This window comes from Mus caroli, unplaced genomic scaffold (genome assembly GCF_978045245.1).
Source record: "Mus caroli unplaced genomic scaffold, Mus_caroli_1 scaffold_11, whole genome shotgun sequence".
Taxonomy (NCBI): Eukaryota; Metazoa; Chordata; class Mammalia; order Rodentia; family Muridae; genus Mus; species Mus caroli.
Window position 1 is genome coordinate 40915410 of NW_028227266.1, and position 15906 is coordinate 40931315.

General features: G+C 41.6%; 1 protein-coding gene across 5 annotated transcripts in view; it reads right to left on the reverse strand.

The window, feature by feature from the left end:
* The window catches only part of Arhgef12 (Rho guanine nucleotide exchange factor 12), a 142414-nt gene that overhangs the window by 67449 nt on the left and 59059 nt on the right, over positions 1 to 15906 (reverse strand). For 3 of the 5 annotated variants that reach the window (XM_029481425.2, XM_029481423.2, XM_021171560.3), the window contains exons 2-4: positions 12119 to 12142; positions 10509 to 10594; positions 8476 to 8532 (exon numbers count right to left, since the gene is read on the reverse strand). In XM_029481425.2, coding sequence (XP_029337285.1) covers positions 8476 to 8532; positions 10509 to 10594; positions 12119 to 12142 — 167 coding nt within the window. The remainder of the gene's footprint in view (positions 1 to 8475; positions 8533 to 10508; positions 10595 to 12118; positions 12143 to 15906) is intronic. The other 2 variants (XM_029481424.2, XM_021171561.3) reach the window with 1 other exon arrangement.

A 15906-nucleotide genomic window follows, 5' to 3' on the forward strand; every position in this document is an offset into this window, starting at 1 on the left:
TCCTGACTCCAAAACAGGTATTTTCGGTCATGTGTGATGATAAAGGCCTATAAACCTGGCACTAGAGAGGCACAGGGAACAGGAAGATCAGGAGTGTCAACCCAGGCCCAGCTACAGAATGAATCTGAGGCCAGTGAGGAATACATGAGATATTGTCTGAACAACAATTATAAATTAAAACAAACAAAAGCCCCAACCACCAACTCTAGCACTCATCACTTGAAGTCTTCTAGTTTCTACCACATACAGTTCATCCTTTGTTCTGCTGTTAAATCTTACTATGAAGTTTCTAAGCGACTATCATACAAACTCTGGGTGAGTTCATAAGGTCGCTCTCTCCTAGGTTAAGAGCTATAGCCTAGCATTTTCTATGAGGACAGGCAGTTGTTCAACAAGGGAAAAAGTACTAAAGCGTAACCCTGATTGCAGCCCTTGATTAAAGCCAGCATAGCACTGTCTCTCTCTCCCCTTGTTCTCCATTATTATATAAAGGGTTGTTTTGTTTCCTCTTTCCCCATAGCAATCCATTTGGATTGGACAGCTGGTAAGTATAAATCTCTCTATATATACTTATCAAAAAGTGCTGCAATGCTTCTTTCTGTCCTAGCCTGCAGATGGCTGGAAAGCAAGCACACTCTCCTACTATCTTTGTACTCCTTTCCATTATGTCTGCATACAACAGGTGACCATGGCACTAAATAAATCTAGATGTGTTTTCTTTTTTTTAATGAGAACATCTATCTTTAAAATAAATTTAGATTATTTTTCTTATCTGAATTTAAGTTGGGCATCTGGTATACCAGATAATGCTAGAATTCAAGGGACTAGACAGAAGGATTGCAAGTTCAAGGCCAGCTTGAGTTACAAAGTGAGGAGATCTTGTCTTCAAAACAAACAAACAAAACAAAAAACAAAAAAAATAAATAAAAATAAAAATAGGGTCAAAAGGAAGGCTCAGCAGATAAAATTGCTTACGTCAAGACTGACAATTTGAATTCAATCCCTGGAACCCACCTGGCAGAAGAACTAGCTCCTAGGAGCTATTCTCTGACCAACCATCACACCCATACTGTGGCTACACACACACACACACACACACACACACATTTTTAATTTGCTATGGGGCTGAAGAAATGGCTTAGAGGTAAAGCATCCTTGTTGTTCAATCACAAAGAGCAGAGTTTGAGTCCCAGCACCTCTATCACAACCGCACATAATTACTCTTTCTTTCTTTTTTTTTTTGTTTTTGTTTTTGTTTTTCGAGACCGGGTCTCTCTGTGTAGCCCTGGCTATCCTGGAACTCACTCTGTAGACCAGGCTGGCCTTGAACTCAGAAATCCACCTTTCTCTGCCTCCCAAGTGCTGGGATTAAAGGCATGTGCCACCACTGCCCTGCATAATTACATTTTCAAGGAGTCCAATACTCTCTTCTGGCCCCTGTGAGCACCGTCACTTATGTGTATATACAATCACACAGACACAAACAAAATAAAGACAAATCTTAGGAAAAAACAAGTAATAAAAAAAAAATTAAGTCTGAATTTATTTTCCACAGAGGAAATTTAAATACCATTTTTAGTAAGAAAAATCATAGCCCTGAAGAATATTCACAGTAGAAAAACAACTTAAGGACATATTAATGAATGATATGCCTGGCAAAATTTCAACTATAACAATTTAGTTCCCTATCTGTCCCTAACTAAGTAAGACCTCTACTCACCAAGTTTTTCTCATTTCCTGTCCTAAAACTTCCTCTCAAAGCTGATCAGCTGGTATGAGGCTTATTCTCCCAATGAAGAGTGTGTGTGTGTGTGTGTGTGTGTGTGTGTGTGTGTGTGTGTATGTATGTGTGTGTGTGTATATATTCCTTTACTAAGTTGCATTCTGTCACAATAACAAAGAACATGGGTTTCCAACATAATGATGCAGATACAAAGAAAGGAAGAAAGGAAGAGAGAGCCCCAGGGAGGGAGGGAAAGAGGGAGAGAGGGAGGGAGGGAGGGAGGGAGGGAGGGAGGGAGGGAGGGAGGGAGGGAGGGAGGGAGGGCGGGCTTTTTGTTTGCTTGCTTAATTTAAGACAAAACCGTGTGCTATTTTCTGTCTATCATGTTCTGACTTGCCGGGTGGCCCAGGAAGACAGCCGTGTCCTCACTGTCTGTGGCCCCCCTGTGCTGGGACTGCCAGAGCACACTGCCATGCCCACCTAGGACACCGTCTCCCTCAACACGTGACTACCAGTGAGAGCATTTTGAAAGATGAAAAAAAGTAATGCTCTTCAGGGAAAAAGAAGTAGCAGTAAGAGGCCTGAAAACTGTTGAGAAGGGTTTCTCGAGTTTTACTATAAATTTATTCCTGAAAAGGACTATACCTACAGAGCCAGATAGTAAATTTAAAGAAAATGAAGTGTTAAATGTGTAAGGCAATATGCTAAGCCTTCTATACTCCATTTGCTTTTAAAAGCATACATTATTAGTCTTTCTTCACCTTTTATTTTATTGCATGACCAAACTTCTCTAAGTCTCACCTCTTAAGAATTAGCTGCAGGGAAGGGTGTGGAGAGAACCATGTGCAACCTAATAAAAGCAGCTCAGTTTTAAACTGCTGCCAGACACGCGTGTTTTATGAGTAAGACCTGAGATAATCCTTTGATTAAGAAGCTCTGCACTCTAAAAGCACAAGGCTGCCAGCATTGGAACCTCAAGCTCCACGGACACTGACTTCATTCTTTTAGATGCCCACCAGGATCGAATCCCGTTTCTAAGTTCCATTTTCTTCTCTATCGTCTTTTGGAAGGGAAGAGCCAATTAAGATGAGTCAAGATTTTATTCCATCAATTCTCTCTACTAAAATACATCATCTTGATTTCAACAATCATTCATTCAAAACTCACTTCCAGAGAGCATGGCATCATGGGGTTTGCAAGCACACAGAGCCAGATGCCAAAGTTCAGAAACAACAACCTCAGCTGGGCAACCCAAAAAAGCAATGTGAAGGAGTACTTTTTTTTTTTTAAGATTTTTATTTATTTATTATATGTAAGTACACTGTAGCTGTCTTCAGACACACCAGAAGAGGGAGTCATATCTCGTTACGGATGGTTGTGAGCCACCATGTGGTTGCTGGGATTTGAACTCAGGACCTTCCGAAGAGCAGTCAGTGCTCTTAACCACTGAGTCATCTCACCAGCCCGAAGGAGTACTTTTTAATTGACAAAACTGTGTGTTATTTTTTGTCTATGGTTCTGAAGTACACAAATAATGCAGAATGGCTAAATGTAACTAATTAATCAAAATTTTCCTTCACATAGTTATTGTTCTGTTAATAGTTCTTAATCTACTCGTCTTGCAGATAAAGAATAACACGTCTTCCTAAGGCATGAGGGACAGCAGCTATCTAGAACGTACTCCTTGTATTAACATGATGTCTCAGTGCCTGAACTGGGTCTTAGAAGACAGACAAAACTGAAAATGCAGAAGGAAAACTTAAGCACCCAAGGCAACATGAAGTGAGTAGGGAGAGAGCCTGGTACCCTGAGGAGGGCAGAAGACGGGCAGGATGACAAACTACAAATAAAGCACAGTATATTTCCGTAACTACTTGTGCTTTGCTAGCAAGTGAATAAGCACATCCATTATTTTAGTAATATTAATCTGACAAATCAAAACAGACTATAGGAGAATAGAGAAAAGGAGGTGAATCAACATAAAACTAAAGTGATACAAAGTTATGACTCTATGACTGGATGTGTTGGGAGATCCCTGTAATCCCAGCACTTGGGAGGCAGAGGCAGGCAGATCTGAGTTCAAGGACAGCCTAGTCTACAGAGTGAGTTTCAGGACAGCCAGAGATACACAGAGAAACCCTGTCTTGAAACAAAACAAAACAAAATTTAAAAAAATAAAAAGACAAAGCTATGAGTCTATTAAAATAGTGTAATGATGTGGTGAGCACTAAAGAAGAAAGCAGGGCTGGAGCCACAAAAGGGAGAATGGAAACACAGCGAAAAGGGCTAGGAATGGAGCATCATCCTTAGGTACCCTGAGAGTTCAAAGGCAGCCTACACAAGCCCCTCTGTAAGAAAATGGACAGAGGGAGGGGGGTAGTGAGGGAGGGAAGGAGGGAGGCAGGGTGAGAAGGAGGGGGAGGGAAGAAGGCAGGGAGAGAGGGAGGGGAGGGAGTGAGGGAGACAGGGAGGGAGGGAGTGAAGGAGGCAGGGAGGGAGGGAGAGAAGGAGGGGGAGGGAAGGAGGCAGGGAGGGAGGGAGGCAGGGAGCGAGGGAGGGAGAAGCAAGCTTATTGATGCTTGCTTATTTTCCCAGCACTAGACTCAGAGACAGGAAAACTATATATTCTAGGCCAGCCTGAGCTACATAGAAAGACTATTTCTCAAAAAACAAAAATAGGCTGTCAAGAGAGCTTGTTTGATAAAGTGCTTGCAATGCAAACATGAGGCCCTGCCTCTGATCCCTAGCACCAACGTCAATCTGCACCCAGCACTATGGTGCATATCAGTGACCCCAGTGCAGGGGAAGTCAGGACGGCCCATAAGGCTGAGTCGGTGAGCTCCAGGTTCATTGAGACCAAAAACCAAGCAAAGACAACACCCAACATCCACATGTGCACACACAGGAGCATGAGCGCGTACACACACAGACACATACAAGCGCAAAGACATAAACACACATGCACACACACAGCATAATGGACACAAACACACATGCACACACATAGAAACCTGGAAACCTGTAGGGTTAAAGTGAACTGACAATCAAATAAACAGGCAGCCCAAAAGCCAGGAGGAAAAAAATCAGATGAAAAGCCATCAGCACTGCCTGAGTGGTTCAGGAAGTGTACACAGCCGGCAACAGGCTCTCAAGCAGGATGTCTGGGGTCACCTTAAGACTGTGAGTTCAGAAGCCAGACTTAAAAGTAAGAAGAGAAAAGAGTTATGAGAACATGGACAGTTCATGCACAATGTTCTTCACAAAGCTGGAGGACACAGAGGACAGGAAGCTGGTGGGAGCAAGAGTCAAACCAACAGCTCTCCTTTTAAAAGATGTGACAAACTCGAATGAGAGAAGCACATGAAATTTCAAAATTACTCTCTGAGATACATAAACCATATCTAAGTACAGGACAGCCATTCCTAATCCAGAAAGTCCAACTCTAAAATACTCCAAAATCTGAAACATGTGGAATGCCTGCATGATGTCACGATGGAAAGCTTCACACTAACTGCATATGGTAAGCCTTAGTCAAACCAGCCGACGTTATTTAAAACACTACACTCTCAGACTACATATATCTAGTACATATACTATGTATGAAACATAAGCAAAGTTTATGCCAGGACTCCCTACAGTCCATTGTATATATTCTAGTATTTTTTTAAAGATTTATTTATTATATGTAAGTACACACTGTAGCTTCAGACACTCCAGAAGAGGGCATCAGATTTCATTACAGATGGTTGTGAGCCACCATGTGGTTGCTGGGATTTGAACTCAGGACCTTTGGAAGAGCAGTCGGTGGTCTTAACCGCTGAGCCATTTCTCCAGCCCCCATTCTAGTATTTTAAAACCCAAAACACATCTGGTCTCAAGGATTTCAGAGAAGGGATACTGATGTTAACAGTTTGCCTCTAGTATGGTCTAAATGTTCATATCCCCTCAAAATCTGTACGATGTTGCCCTAACTCCTAACGTGACGCTATCTGGAGGCAGGCGTCTGAAGGTAGTTAGTTAGAAGAGATGATGAGGGTGAGACTCTCATGACAAAAATAGAAGTCAGTCTCTCTCTCTCTCTCTCTCTCTCTCTCTCTCTCTCTCTCTCTCTCTCTCTCTCTCCCCCTCCCTCCCTCCCTCCCTCCTTCCCTCCCTCCCCTTTCCCCCCTTCCTCCTTCTCCCCCGACCCCAAGAAAGTCTAGGTGAAGGAGAGGAAGAAGGTAGCCATCTGCAACCTCACCAGTCTCCCCTGAATGTACCAGACATCCAGCTTCTAGAACCCTCAGAAAATAATGCTTCTGTCCTCTAGCCACACAGGTCCAGGCATTTGCTATGGCAGCACATGTGGTCTACGATGGCTTTTAAGGTACATGGCTTATTCTTACAGATTCCCTCATACCCTACAGTAACAGTTCTTCACTACAGGATTAGAGATATGATATGTCATCCCAGCACTCAGGAAGTTGACACAGAAGAGCTGTGTTGAGTTTAAGGACATCCTAGACTACAAACTGAATTCAAAGCCAGCCAGCGTCACATACCAAGACTCTGCCTCACAATAACAACCCCGGGCATGATGGGGTGTACTTGCAAGCCCCACACTCACGAGGTAGAGGCCGAGATCAGGAACTCAAGGCCAGATAGGAACGGATATAGATGTGTACCTGTCTCCAAAACCATATTGCAACAGAAAACCGAGCACACTAAAGCTACAGTTCAGCAGATATGCCCATAATGCACAGGGGACAAATAGAACGTTGCCCAGGCTACGCCAACAACTTGTGCAGGGAAGCAACCCTCTCGCTTTCCTCTTCAAACAACCACAGTCAGTCTAACCCTCAAAGCAACTCTAAGAATGGCAAAACAAGTGAGATTATCTGAACGACGTCTGTACTGTGCACTCAACTGAAGAACTTTATCAAGAGAAGAGAATGTCCTCTGTCCACAGGCCGAATGGGCGGATGATAAACCCTTGCCGAGCAGCAGTCCCTGGTTGCTAGGACTCTACTCAGTCAGGTACCATCTCCAAACGTCCCTTGGCTCCCCAGAGCATACTCTTCACCTAAGCTGACTGCAGTCTAAAGTGCTTTCCACACGCACATTCGCAATGAGAGAGGCACAGTAGCTGTCATACTTAACTCAGCCCTCTACAGAGGGCTTACTGGGAACTCCTAGTTCAAGTCCTCCAACAGCAACCAACCAAAAAAGGTGTTTCAAGGGTCCTCACGGGACAGATACACTGAGAAGCAGGCCTGCTCCCTGAGCACACTTAGATGCTTCTGTGGCTACCAAGCTAGTATAAAGCTCCCTGTTCTAAGAAAAATATTTTCTGTCAAATTCCTAGATCATTAATCCTTATCCAACATGAACAAGCTCCTACGCACAGCAAAATCTAGAAAAGTGGTGAACAAGGTGAACTGAAATGGCTGCTAGGAAGGATGGAGATGCACAGATAATGTTCACATTCCTCAGCAAAGAAAAAGACAGGAAGCGCCTTACTTACAGAAACACAGCCTATTAAACACTACTTTGGAGGAAAGAAAAGTATAAACTCAGGGTGTCACAAGCCTGGCAAACATCTCCTTTTGACTACACAGCAGAGAGAAGCACATGAGCATGTGCCTAATGCAAGCAGAACTGCCCAGAACCAAGCACTAAGGCTTTGTGGTACTCAGTCCTTTCAGCGGGCATCAATTTCCAAATGCTCTCAGGAGGTATGGACCATTCATTCCATACACTTTCCTCCTCATATAGGGCCTCATATGAAGACCAGACCTATTTGAGTGAACTTCCATCCGATGGACCTTGCTCTGTTAGAGAAGACGTCATCGGGCTGTCTTCAGTGGAAGCTTTTAGTCTGGCTCCAGACAGTGCCTCACCTCCCTCCTCACTCGCCTTAGTGAGCTAGCAAGCCATCCCAGCACTCAGGAAGCAGAGGCAGGAGGATGCTGCACGTCTGAGGTCAGCTGAACTACACAATGTGTCCAGGACAATCTGGAGCTGCATAGTAAAACCATGCTCCAAAAAGCTTGAAAAAAAATAAAAAGGAAAAGCTCTATGAACGTCATAAAGTCTGTCGTATTCCAGGAGAGTCTGGAAATACTCCATTTTCACCATGTGCTAGAACAGCTCATCATTCAGGTTAAACGAACTGTTTATGAAGATTAGTTTTAAAGGTATTTTGAAATTTTCCTAATAAGAGTAAGTCTCAGTGAAACTTCCAGAAGGCACAAGTGTTTTAAGCCTCAAAATAAAATACTTAAAAAATTTTGCAATTAGGGATACATTTTATAAGAATGGCTTTTACAGGTGATAAACCAACCAAAAATTAATAAATAAAAGATAAAACAAGAAACTTCAAAGAACTGCTAACATGCAGAAATGATATCATTTCCTATAAGAATAGGAAATGACCGAGCTGCTTAAGTTCTACTTAATTCAAAGCCTGAGGATGAGACCAGAGAGGCAGCCAATAATTCAAAGCCCATCGTTGCTACTCAGGGAGCCTGACCTCACTTTGCTAAGAGAAACACGGAGGAAATGGGCGGTGCAGCCTATTCTCAGCCTACCGTGTTAGTGTCTAGTCATCTTAAGCTTTCATACCACAGCCACATGGGACCCCAGTCTCCCTTTCCCTGCAGGAGATCATGCCATGCAGAGCAGACAAGAAAGGCTTCAGTTACCAAAAACACAATGAGATAGCATGAAGCAAGCTGCAGAGGTGCAAGGCCGCATTAGCTACATCAGCTTACCATAGATCTCGGATCTACTCTCCTCTGAACTAGACTTTGTCTTCTTGGAGGAGCTATCTGTACAAGAGCGGGAGAAAAGGAGAGATATAGAAAATATGGAGACCAATGTAAGGGGGAAATTTCATGGGGACAAAAGAACGAGTCATGATCAAGTTAAATCGTGCAAACATGAAGTATGAACATCACAGATGACAACACTTAGAACAGTCATGAACAGCAGAGGTAATGAATGACATATTTACAGATTATGGAAGAAAAGAGTGCAATTAAAAATACAAACAAAACAACAGGTGAATGGTCTACACCGTGTATCATCTGATAACTGTAGTGATGGAAATAGCACTGAGAGCTACACCCAGCTTCCTGAGAAGGGTGCGGTCTCTGTGGAAATGGCACTTCATAGGCAAGTGGACAGAACACATCTATCAAGACTAAAGAGACTATGGCAGTGAAACTGGTGGCCATTATTATAGACAATAAGTAGCTATAGAAATAACTAAAAGCCTCCGGCCCATGACCTGGATCCTGGGTATCAGAAGTGCAGCGTTCTCTCTCCATGGAGACCTGTGACATGTTACGGCTCCCATACCACCAAAGTCATCTAAACTAACTATTAATTTCTTTACCACGACACAAGATGCAAAGCAAATATTTCATTGTTACATCCTAGTTTTCCCTTCTTAAATGCTTACAATACTTGTTTAAAATTAAGAAAACTATGAAATATTTCAATTATTCATACAAAAAATATTCCATTAAATATTTAAAATTACATTTCTAAGTAAAAATGTCTTTAAGAGGCATAATTATCTATCTCAAATTGGAGTGTTGTTTATCTTTTGTCACAGGAACACATAACTAAACAAAATAATACTTGCTCAAAGAACATATGTAAATATCTAATAAAAACTATTAAGCACTATCTACAAAGCAAACACTGAGATTACATGGGGAAAGGAAAGGGCAGCAGAATTCAATCCTGTGCACAAATTGTGGGCTCATGAAATGGCTCAGTGGTTAAGAGCACTGACTGCTCTTCCAGAGGTCCTGAGTTCAAATCCCAGCAACCATATGGTGGCTCACAACCATTTGTAATGAGATCTGACACCCTCTTCTGGTGTGTCTAAAGACAGCTATAGCGTACTTACTTAAATAAAATCTTTTTTTAAAATATATAAATTGTGCCGGGCAGTGGTGGTATACGCCTTTAATACCAGTACTTGGGAGGCAGAGGCAGGGGGATTTCTGAGTTCAAGGACAGCCTGGTCTACAGAGTGAGTTCCAGGACAGCCAGGGCTACACAGAGAAACCCTGTCTCAAAAAAATAAAATAAAATAAAATAAAACAACAACAAAAAAAGGATATACATTGTATCAGCCTGAGTACTTGAAGAAAGGCAGGGTCTCTGCTAAGCACAGGCCTACAATCCCAGCACTTGAGAGGCTGCAGCAGGAGGCCAGTCTGAGTTACAAAGGAAGACTCTGTCCTGTCCCCACTCTTAAGAAAGAAAGAAAGAAAGAAAGAAAGAAAGAAAGAAAGAAAGAAAGAAAGAAAGAAAGAAAGGAGGGCAGGGAAGATGAAAGTGCATTTACATTCGTTTGTTTATTCAAATGCAGTTAGCATAAATTTTTTAAGTTGCACTGCAGTCAGTCACTTCACAACAATCACAGCTGAGTTTTAAGTGAATGCAGAAGTTCCCAGTGGTCAATATCCTTCATTTAATGACACACTAGTATTTGCACCACAATTCGTCACAATTCGTCTTGATTTTGAGACCTCGGTGTACCCTCTATCTCCAATCAGGACATCTCTATTTCTCCGACTATCACAAGTCCTACAGTGAGGCTTCACTGTGGCATCTATAATGCTGTGTTAAGTATGCACTCATTCCTGCTGACTCCAGCACTACTACACAACTGCAAAGTATGAGAGGGTAGGAATAGCCATGCCTGAGTGTCTCAATCCACAGAACTTCTATGACTCTGAACTTCACTATCTGCAAAGCATTCTTTGAAAGAACAAGAGAATTTTACCTGTGGGGTCAAAATCATGTGATGAACTGCGTTCGACTTTCTGTTTCTTATCTGTTGGTGACTCTCGGTTCAAAATACTTCCATGCCTAAGTTAAAACAATCAAATATTTACTATTAGAAAAGCATAACAGCAAAACCTCATATAAAAATTACACAAAGGAACCTGTTTACAGTGACGTGTGTGCACTCATGTGTGCAGGTACCCACGAAGGCTGTTATAACCTTCAGTTATAAAGCCCCTTGCACTTGGTGGTACAGGAGACTGTGAGCTACCTAACTGTGCATGATAGAGAACAAACTGCTCCTCTGCAAGAGCAGCAAGCACTCTTAACCACTGAGCCATCTCTCCAGGAACCAAAGGGACAAAAACAAAAACAAAAAAAGGAAACAAGTTTCTCTTCCATAGCATAAGCCTGTATTTTTTTCAAAGAGTTGTAAAATTCAACTTATGCCATACATACTATACAGTCTATGTTCTTGGTTATAAAAGGGCCTCAAGTAGTAAAATTTACTAATATTAAGGCTAATTTTATCCTTAAAACAACTGCCTATAATTTAAAGTTCCATCTAACAACAAGAAAACAGTGCCCCAAAGAATTCAACACACTCCCTGACATTACATACACCACAGTCAAACTGAAATCACTACAGAAATAAAACATGTAAAAACAAGTTATAAAAGCAAACCTACACAGGCAAGGCTTGCCTTCCTAGGGTTGAAGCCTTAGCCAGCCACCTCTGGGCCCCAAAATAATACCAGAATTATTGTTTTTTTACTATGATTTAACCAACTGTAAGCACCAGATGATGGTTGGACGACTGAAAAAGAAGATGCTATGATACATGCACTTCCAGCTAACTGAAAATTAGGGTTACTGGGAATGGGATCTCAGCATTTTAAATAATAGTTATGATAATTAAGGAGAGAGATGAAAATATATTAAGACAGGAAGCTGGGCGTGGCGGCGCACGCCTTTAATCCCAGCACTTGAGAGGCAGAGGCAGGTGGATTTCTGAGTTCGAGGACAGCCTGGTCTACAAAGTGAGTTCCAGGACAGCCAGGGCTACAGAGAAACCCTGTCTCAAAACCCCCCCTCCCCCCAAAAAAAGACAGGAGTATTAGGGACTCTCAAACTGTGTGTGACAGACAGAAGCACAAAAACCTAAATACTTTCTATACCTTTTTCCCTTATTGTCTTAAAATAACTAAGACTAAATCGGCACAAAGTTCATTTAAAGGTGACAGCAGGCAGTCATGTGACAACACAACCCAAACTGACAATCCATCTGCACCTCCCCAAGCAACCCACAATTCAAAACAGCCAGATTTTAAAATTAAATTTCTTCATAGGGAGTGACCTTAAAGTGTCAATTTGAATAAACTTTTTAAATGCTTACATTAAAAACACTGAAAATATTATCAAAACAAGGCTGTGTTCCAGAAAAAAATATGCAACACCTGTTGTATTTGAAATCTGTGAAGCATTATAAAAGTTTGTACTACTTAAATCCACACTCTCAAAAACCACAAAAATCCCCATAATTTCAAAAGAATGCTTCTAATTAAAGCTTAACTCCAAGTTCCGTATGAAAGCAACTGAACAACTTACCTTATAGGTTTTTTGAGGGGAAACCTGTAACAAAGGGAAAACAAAAACAGATATTCATATTAATTTAACTTGTACAGACTCTGTTTTTACAGCTACTGACTATGCTAAACCAAAAGGCATTACAGTCTTATGCTAACTTTCCCAAAGCAAGACAACAATGGGGCCAGAGGTCTTGCTCTGCTCTTTAAAGCTCATTCTCATTTATTTTTAGCTTTCATAACAGAAACTCTGAAAAAACAATACCTTCAGAGTATTACCAGCTACTAGAAATATGCTCCTCAAGTAGAAAACAAAGTGTGTGTGCGTTTGCTTTGCTTTGTTCTTCTGGGGTTCCCTGGTGTTGTTCCCCGGTTGTCCTTTTTTAAGTATTGTAGCTGATCACGGTGACACAAGCCCTCCTTCAGTTTGGGAGGAAGAGGCAGGAAGTTTCCAAGTACAAGGTTAGTGTGGACCACAAAACAAGACCTGGGCCAGCCTGGGCTACAGAGTTAAGACCCTGTCTTAAGCAAAGAGAGTAGAAGGAGTGGATCTGAGTTTTCTGTTTTGTGTTTATTTGGGGATGGGGGGAGCTGAGACAAGGGTCTCCTTATAAAACCAGGCTATCCTGAAGCCTATAATCCTCTGCTTTGGCCTCCATGGTGCTGGGATAAAAGGCCCACACTACCACCCTTACCAGAACGGCTTCCTGGTGAGAAAGAAATGCTACACGGAGAACTGAAATCCAGTCACCATAGAGGCCATCTGATTGCCAAATAAACCCTCATAGTCAAGTTTAATTACAAAGTCACTTTAACTCGTATTTAAATCAAACTGAAACAGAAAAGGCCAAAGCATCTATAAGCCTCCATGATAAGGGATGGTAGGATAACATAAGACAGTGGTAAGCGGGAAGGGGTCTGGAACAAGAAGATGCACTTCTAGAAAACAGGTAATGCCAAAAGACAGCCCAGAAAAAATGTCCCTATGTCACCTGATAATCCTTTTGTGGGAAGAAGAGGGACTGGAATCGGCTTTTTCCTTATCAATGAATATAAACTAGCAGAGATGGACTCTGAAAGGACTGCCTGCTAAGGACAATGCCTGCAATAATCTATCAACCAAAGGAAACCCTTTGGTTCTCTGAACTACACAACCCCAGAAGAAAACAGAGCAAAATATACCCTTTGTTTTCACCTATCAACCGCAGGCACCCCAAGCAATGCTTACTGTCAGCATCTGTAGCATGCAGGGGACTCTGGCGAAGAATTCTAGAACTTTCCAGCAGTATGACTGTTACAATTCCTGGACTGTTTTCTCTTACAAGAAAATGGGGACAATGGGAGGAGACAGAAATGAAGCAAGGAGCATTAGAGCAAAGGCAACCACAGGGTGACCTCACATCTGCTTCCTTACAGCCACACAGTACAGAGAGAAACTCACATGTTCTTTTTAAATCATTCATTTTCATTTTATGTGCACTGGTGTTTGGCTACAAGTGTGTCTGTGTAAATGTGTTAGATCCACTGGATGGACCTGGAGTTACTGACAACGGTGAGCTGCCATGTGGGTGCTGGGAATTGAGCCCAGGTCCTCTGGAAGAGCAGCCAGCATTCTTAAACGGATCCATCTCTCCAGCTCCAAGAAACTAACAACTTCTAAAATCACAGTTTTTCTAATTACCAAATTCTATTTAAAGCAAACAAGGCAGATGGTCCTGTGTTCTTTAAGAAACCAGGTTGAGCAAACCCTGAGGGCAAGCCAGTCCACAGCACTCCAGCATGGCCTCTGCACAGCTGCCTTCACGCCCTGTTTGAGTTCCTGCCCTGCCCATTGCCAGTGATGGACTACTATGATGTGGAACTCTAAGCTAAAATAAACCCTTTCCTCTCCAAGTTGTTTATGGTCATGATGCTTCACAAAAGCAACAGAAACCCTAAGACAATGGGTTTACCTTATCTGCTCTAAGTACCAAAAGGATCACAGGGAAGGGAAGAACCTTTACTTCTGCCATCTTAGGAGACAGAAGAGCAGTTCATCTAGAATCCCTTTCAAATCACAGAGCACTGAAAGATCCCCATTCATCTGGCCCTGTACTCAGCTTGCACTTACCACCTGAATACCCAGCCAGATAACTCCACCATCCCTATACAAGCTCAGAAAGACAGAGACTTGACCAAAACTCCCAGGAAAGGTACCCAAGGAGCCAGGAAATTACAAGCTCAGTTTCTACATGCTCTAAAGAAGTTTGCAATTTCCGGGAATTAGAGCAATGTGAATCTACCTATGTCTTACAGATAAATAAACCCTTTCTGTAGGTAGAATGCTGTAAGAGAAACCCTAATGGAATAAAGATTGTACAGATTTCATGTTTATACTTACTTTTTAATTACAAAGGAAATAAGATGTTGATAAGACGTTTGCCTACATACACTTTTAGTTTTACCTTAGGTGGTTAAGTATATTTGTATAAATATATGAAATTTAAGAGGGTATGTGAATATAACAGATATTATCATTACAATTAAAATGAGGGCAGGTGTACACTGTATGAGGCTGCCTGTGCACAGAGCTCCGGATGAGGACATCGGGTGTCCTGCTCCATGACTCTCAGTCCTAACCCTATTAGCCAGGGATACAGGTGTGCTGGCCATACCTGTATTTTTACTTAGTTGCTAGGATCTGAACTCAGAACACTCTAAATGAGCCATTTCTTCAGCTTAATTACATCTTTTACAAATATATTTCCCAAGTCCATAGAAAGCACTTTATTATTTTCTATTAAGAAAACTATTTTTCATTAAAATGTATTTAAAAAGTGTTGGTTTTGTACTAAGAGGTTTGTTTTTGAATCTAGTGTCAAATGTTAATGCATTCTGTCAGAGTCACAAAACCATGTTGTTTCTGTGAAATGTAAATGTTTCCGACTTTCAAAGGATCAGTGGGGAGGTCCTCTAATTTTATGGGAAATGGAAATTTCTTACATTATGAGAAATATAAGAAAATTAGCATCATAATACTGTTTCATACTTGTTCCTACAAAGCTATTTGTTTAATTTCTCCATATACATGGAGACAGAGACAGACAGGCAGGCAGACAGGCAGACACACAGACACACGTACCATTGTATGTACTGAGCCGGTGTCTCTCCCCAGTTTCAGTTAGTCTAGTTGACTAGCTTAGTTAGGGGATCCTTTGTCTCTGCCTTTGGAAATCAGGGATTACAGGGGACTCTATGCCTATCTGACTTTTTATCTTATTCTGGTAATTGGGCTTCCAGTCCTATTCTCACAAGCCATCTCCCCAGATGTGTATGGTTTTGTTTTACTCTCAACAGAGAAATTAAAAGTAGGAAAAGGAGACTTTAAAAATACAAAATATACTAAAATATACTGTCATCAGTAATAATGGCTCTATACAGCACTAAATTAGTAACATGCAAGGAAAAATGTTTTAACAATTCTAATATTCCTCCCACATCACCCCAGAACTGTGAACTGCTTCAGACAAAACTCAGTTCAGCAGGCATGTCTCATGCCTCTCATCTCAACGCTCTGGGCCTGAGTTAGAGGGTTCACGCTGTCTAAGGCCAGCCCGGACCTACAGTGAGTTCTCTGACCACGAAAACTGCAGGGTGATTCTGTAGCGAAACACCAGAAGCATACAAGATGCATCGGAAACGCACAAACCACTACACCTATTTTCTCTTTCTTAGCTACCAAAAAAAAGCTTATTCTAATACACTTTATACATAAGACTATGTAAGCTAACATAACTAAACAAATTACTATACTACATACTAATATCAAAT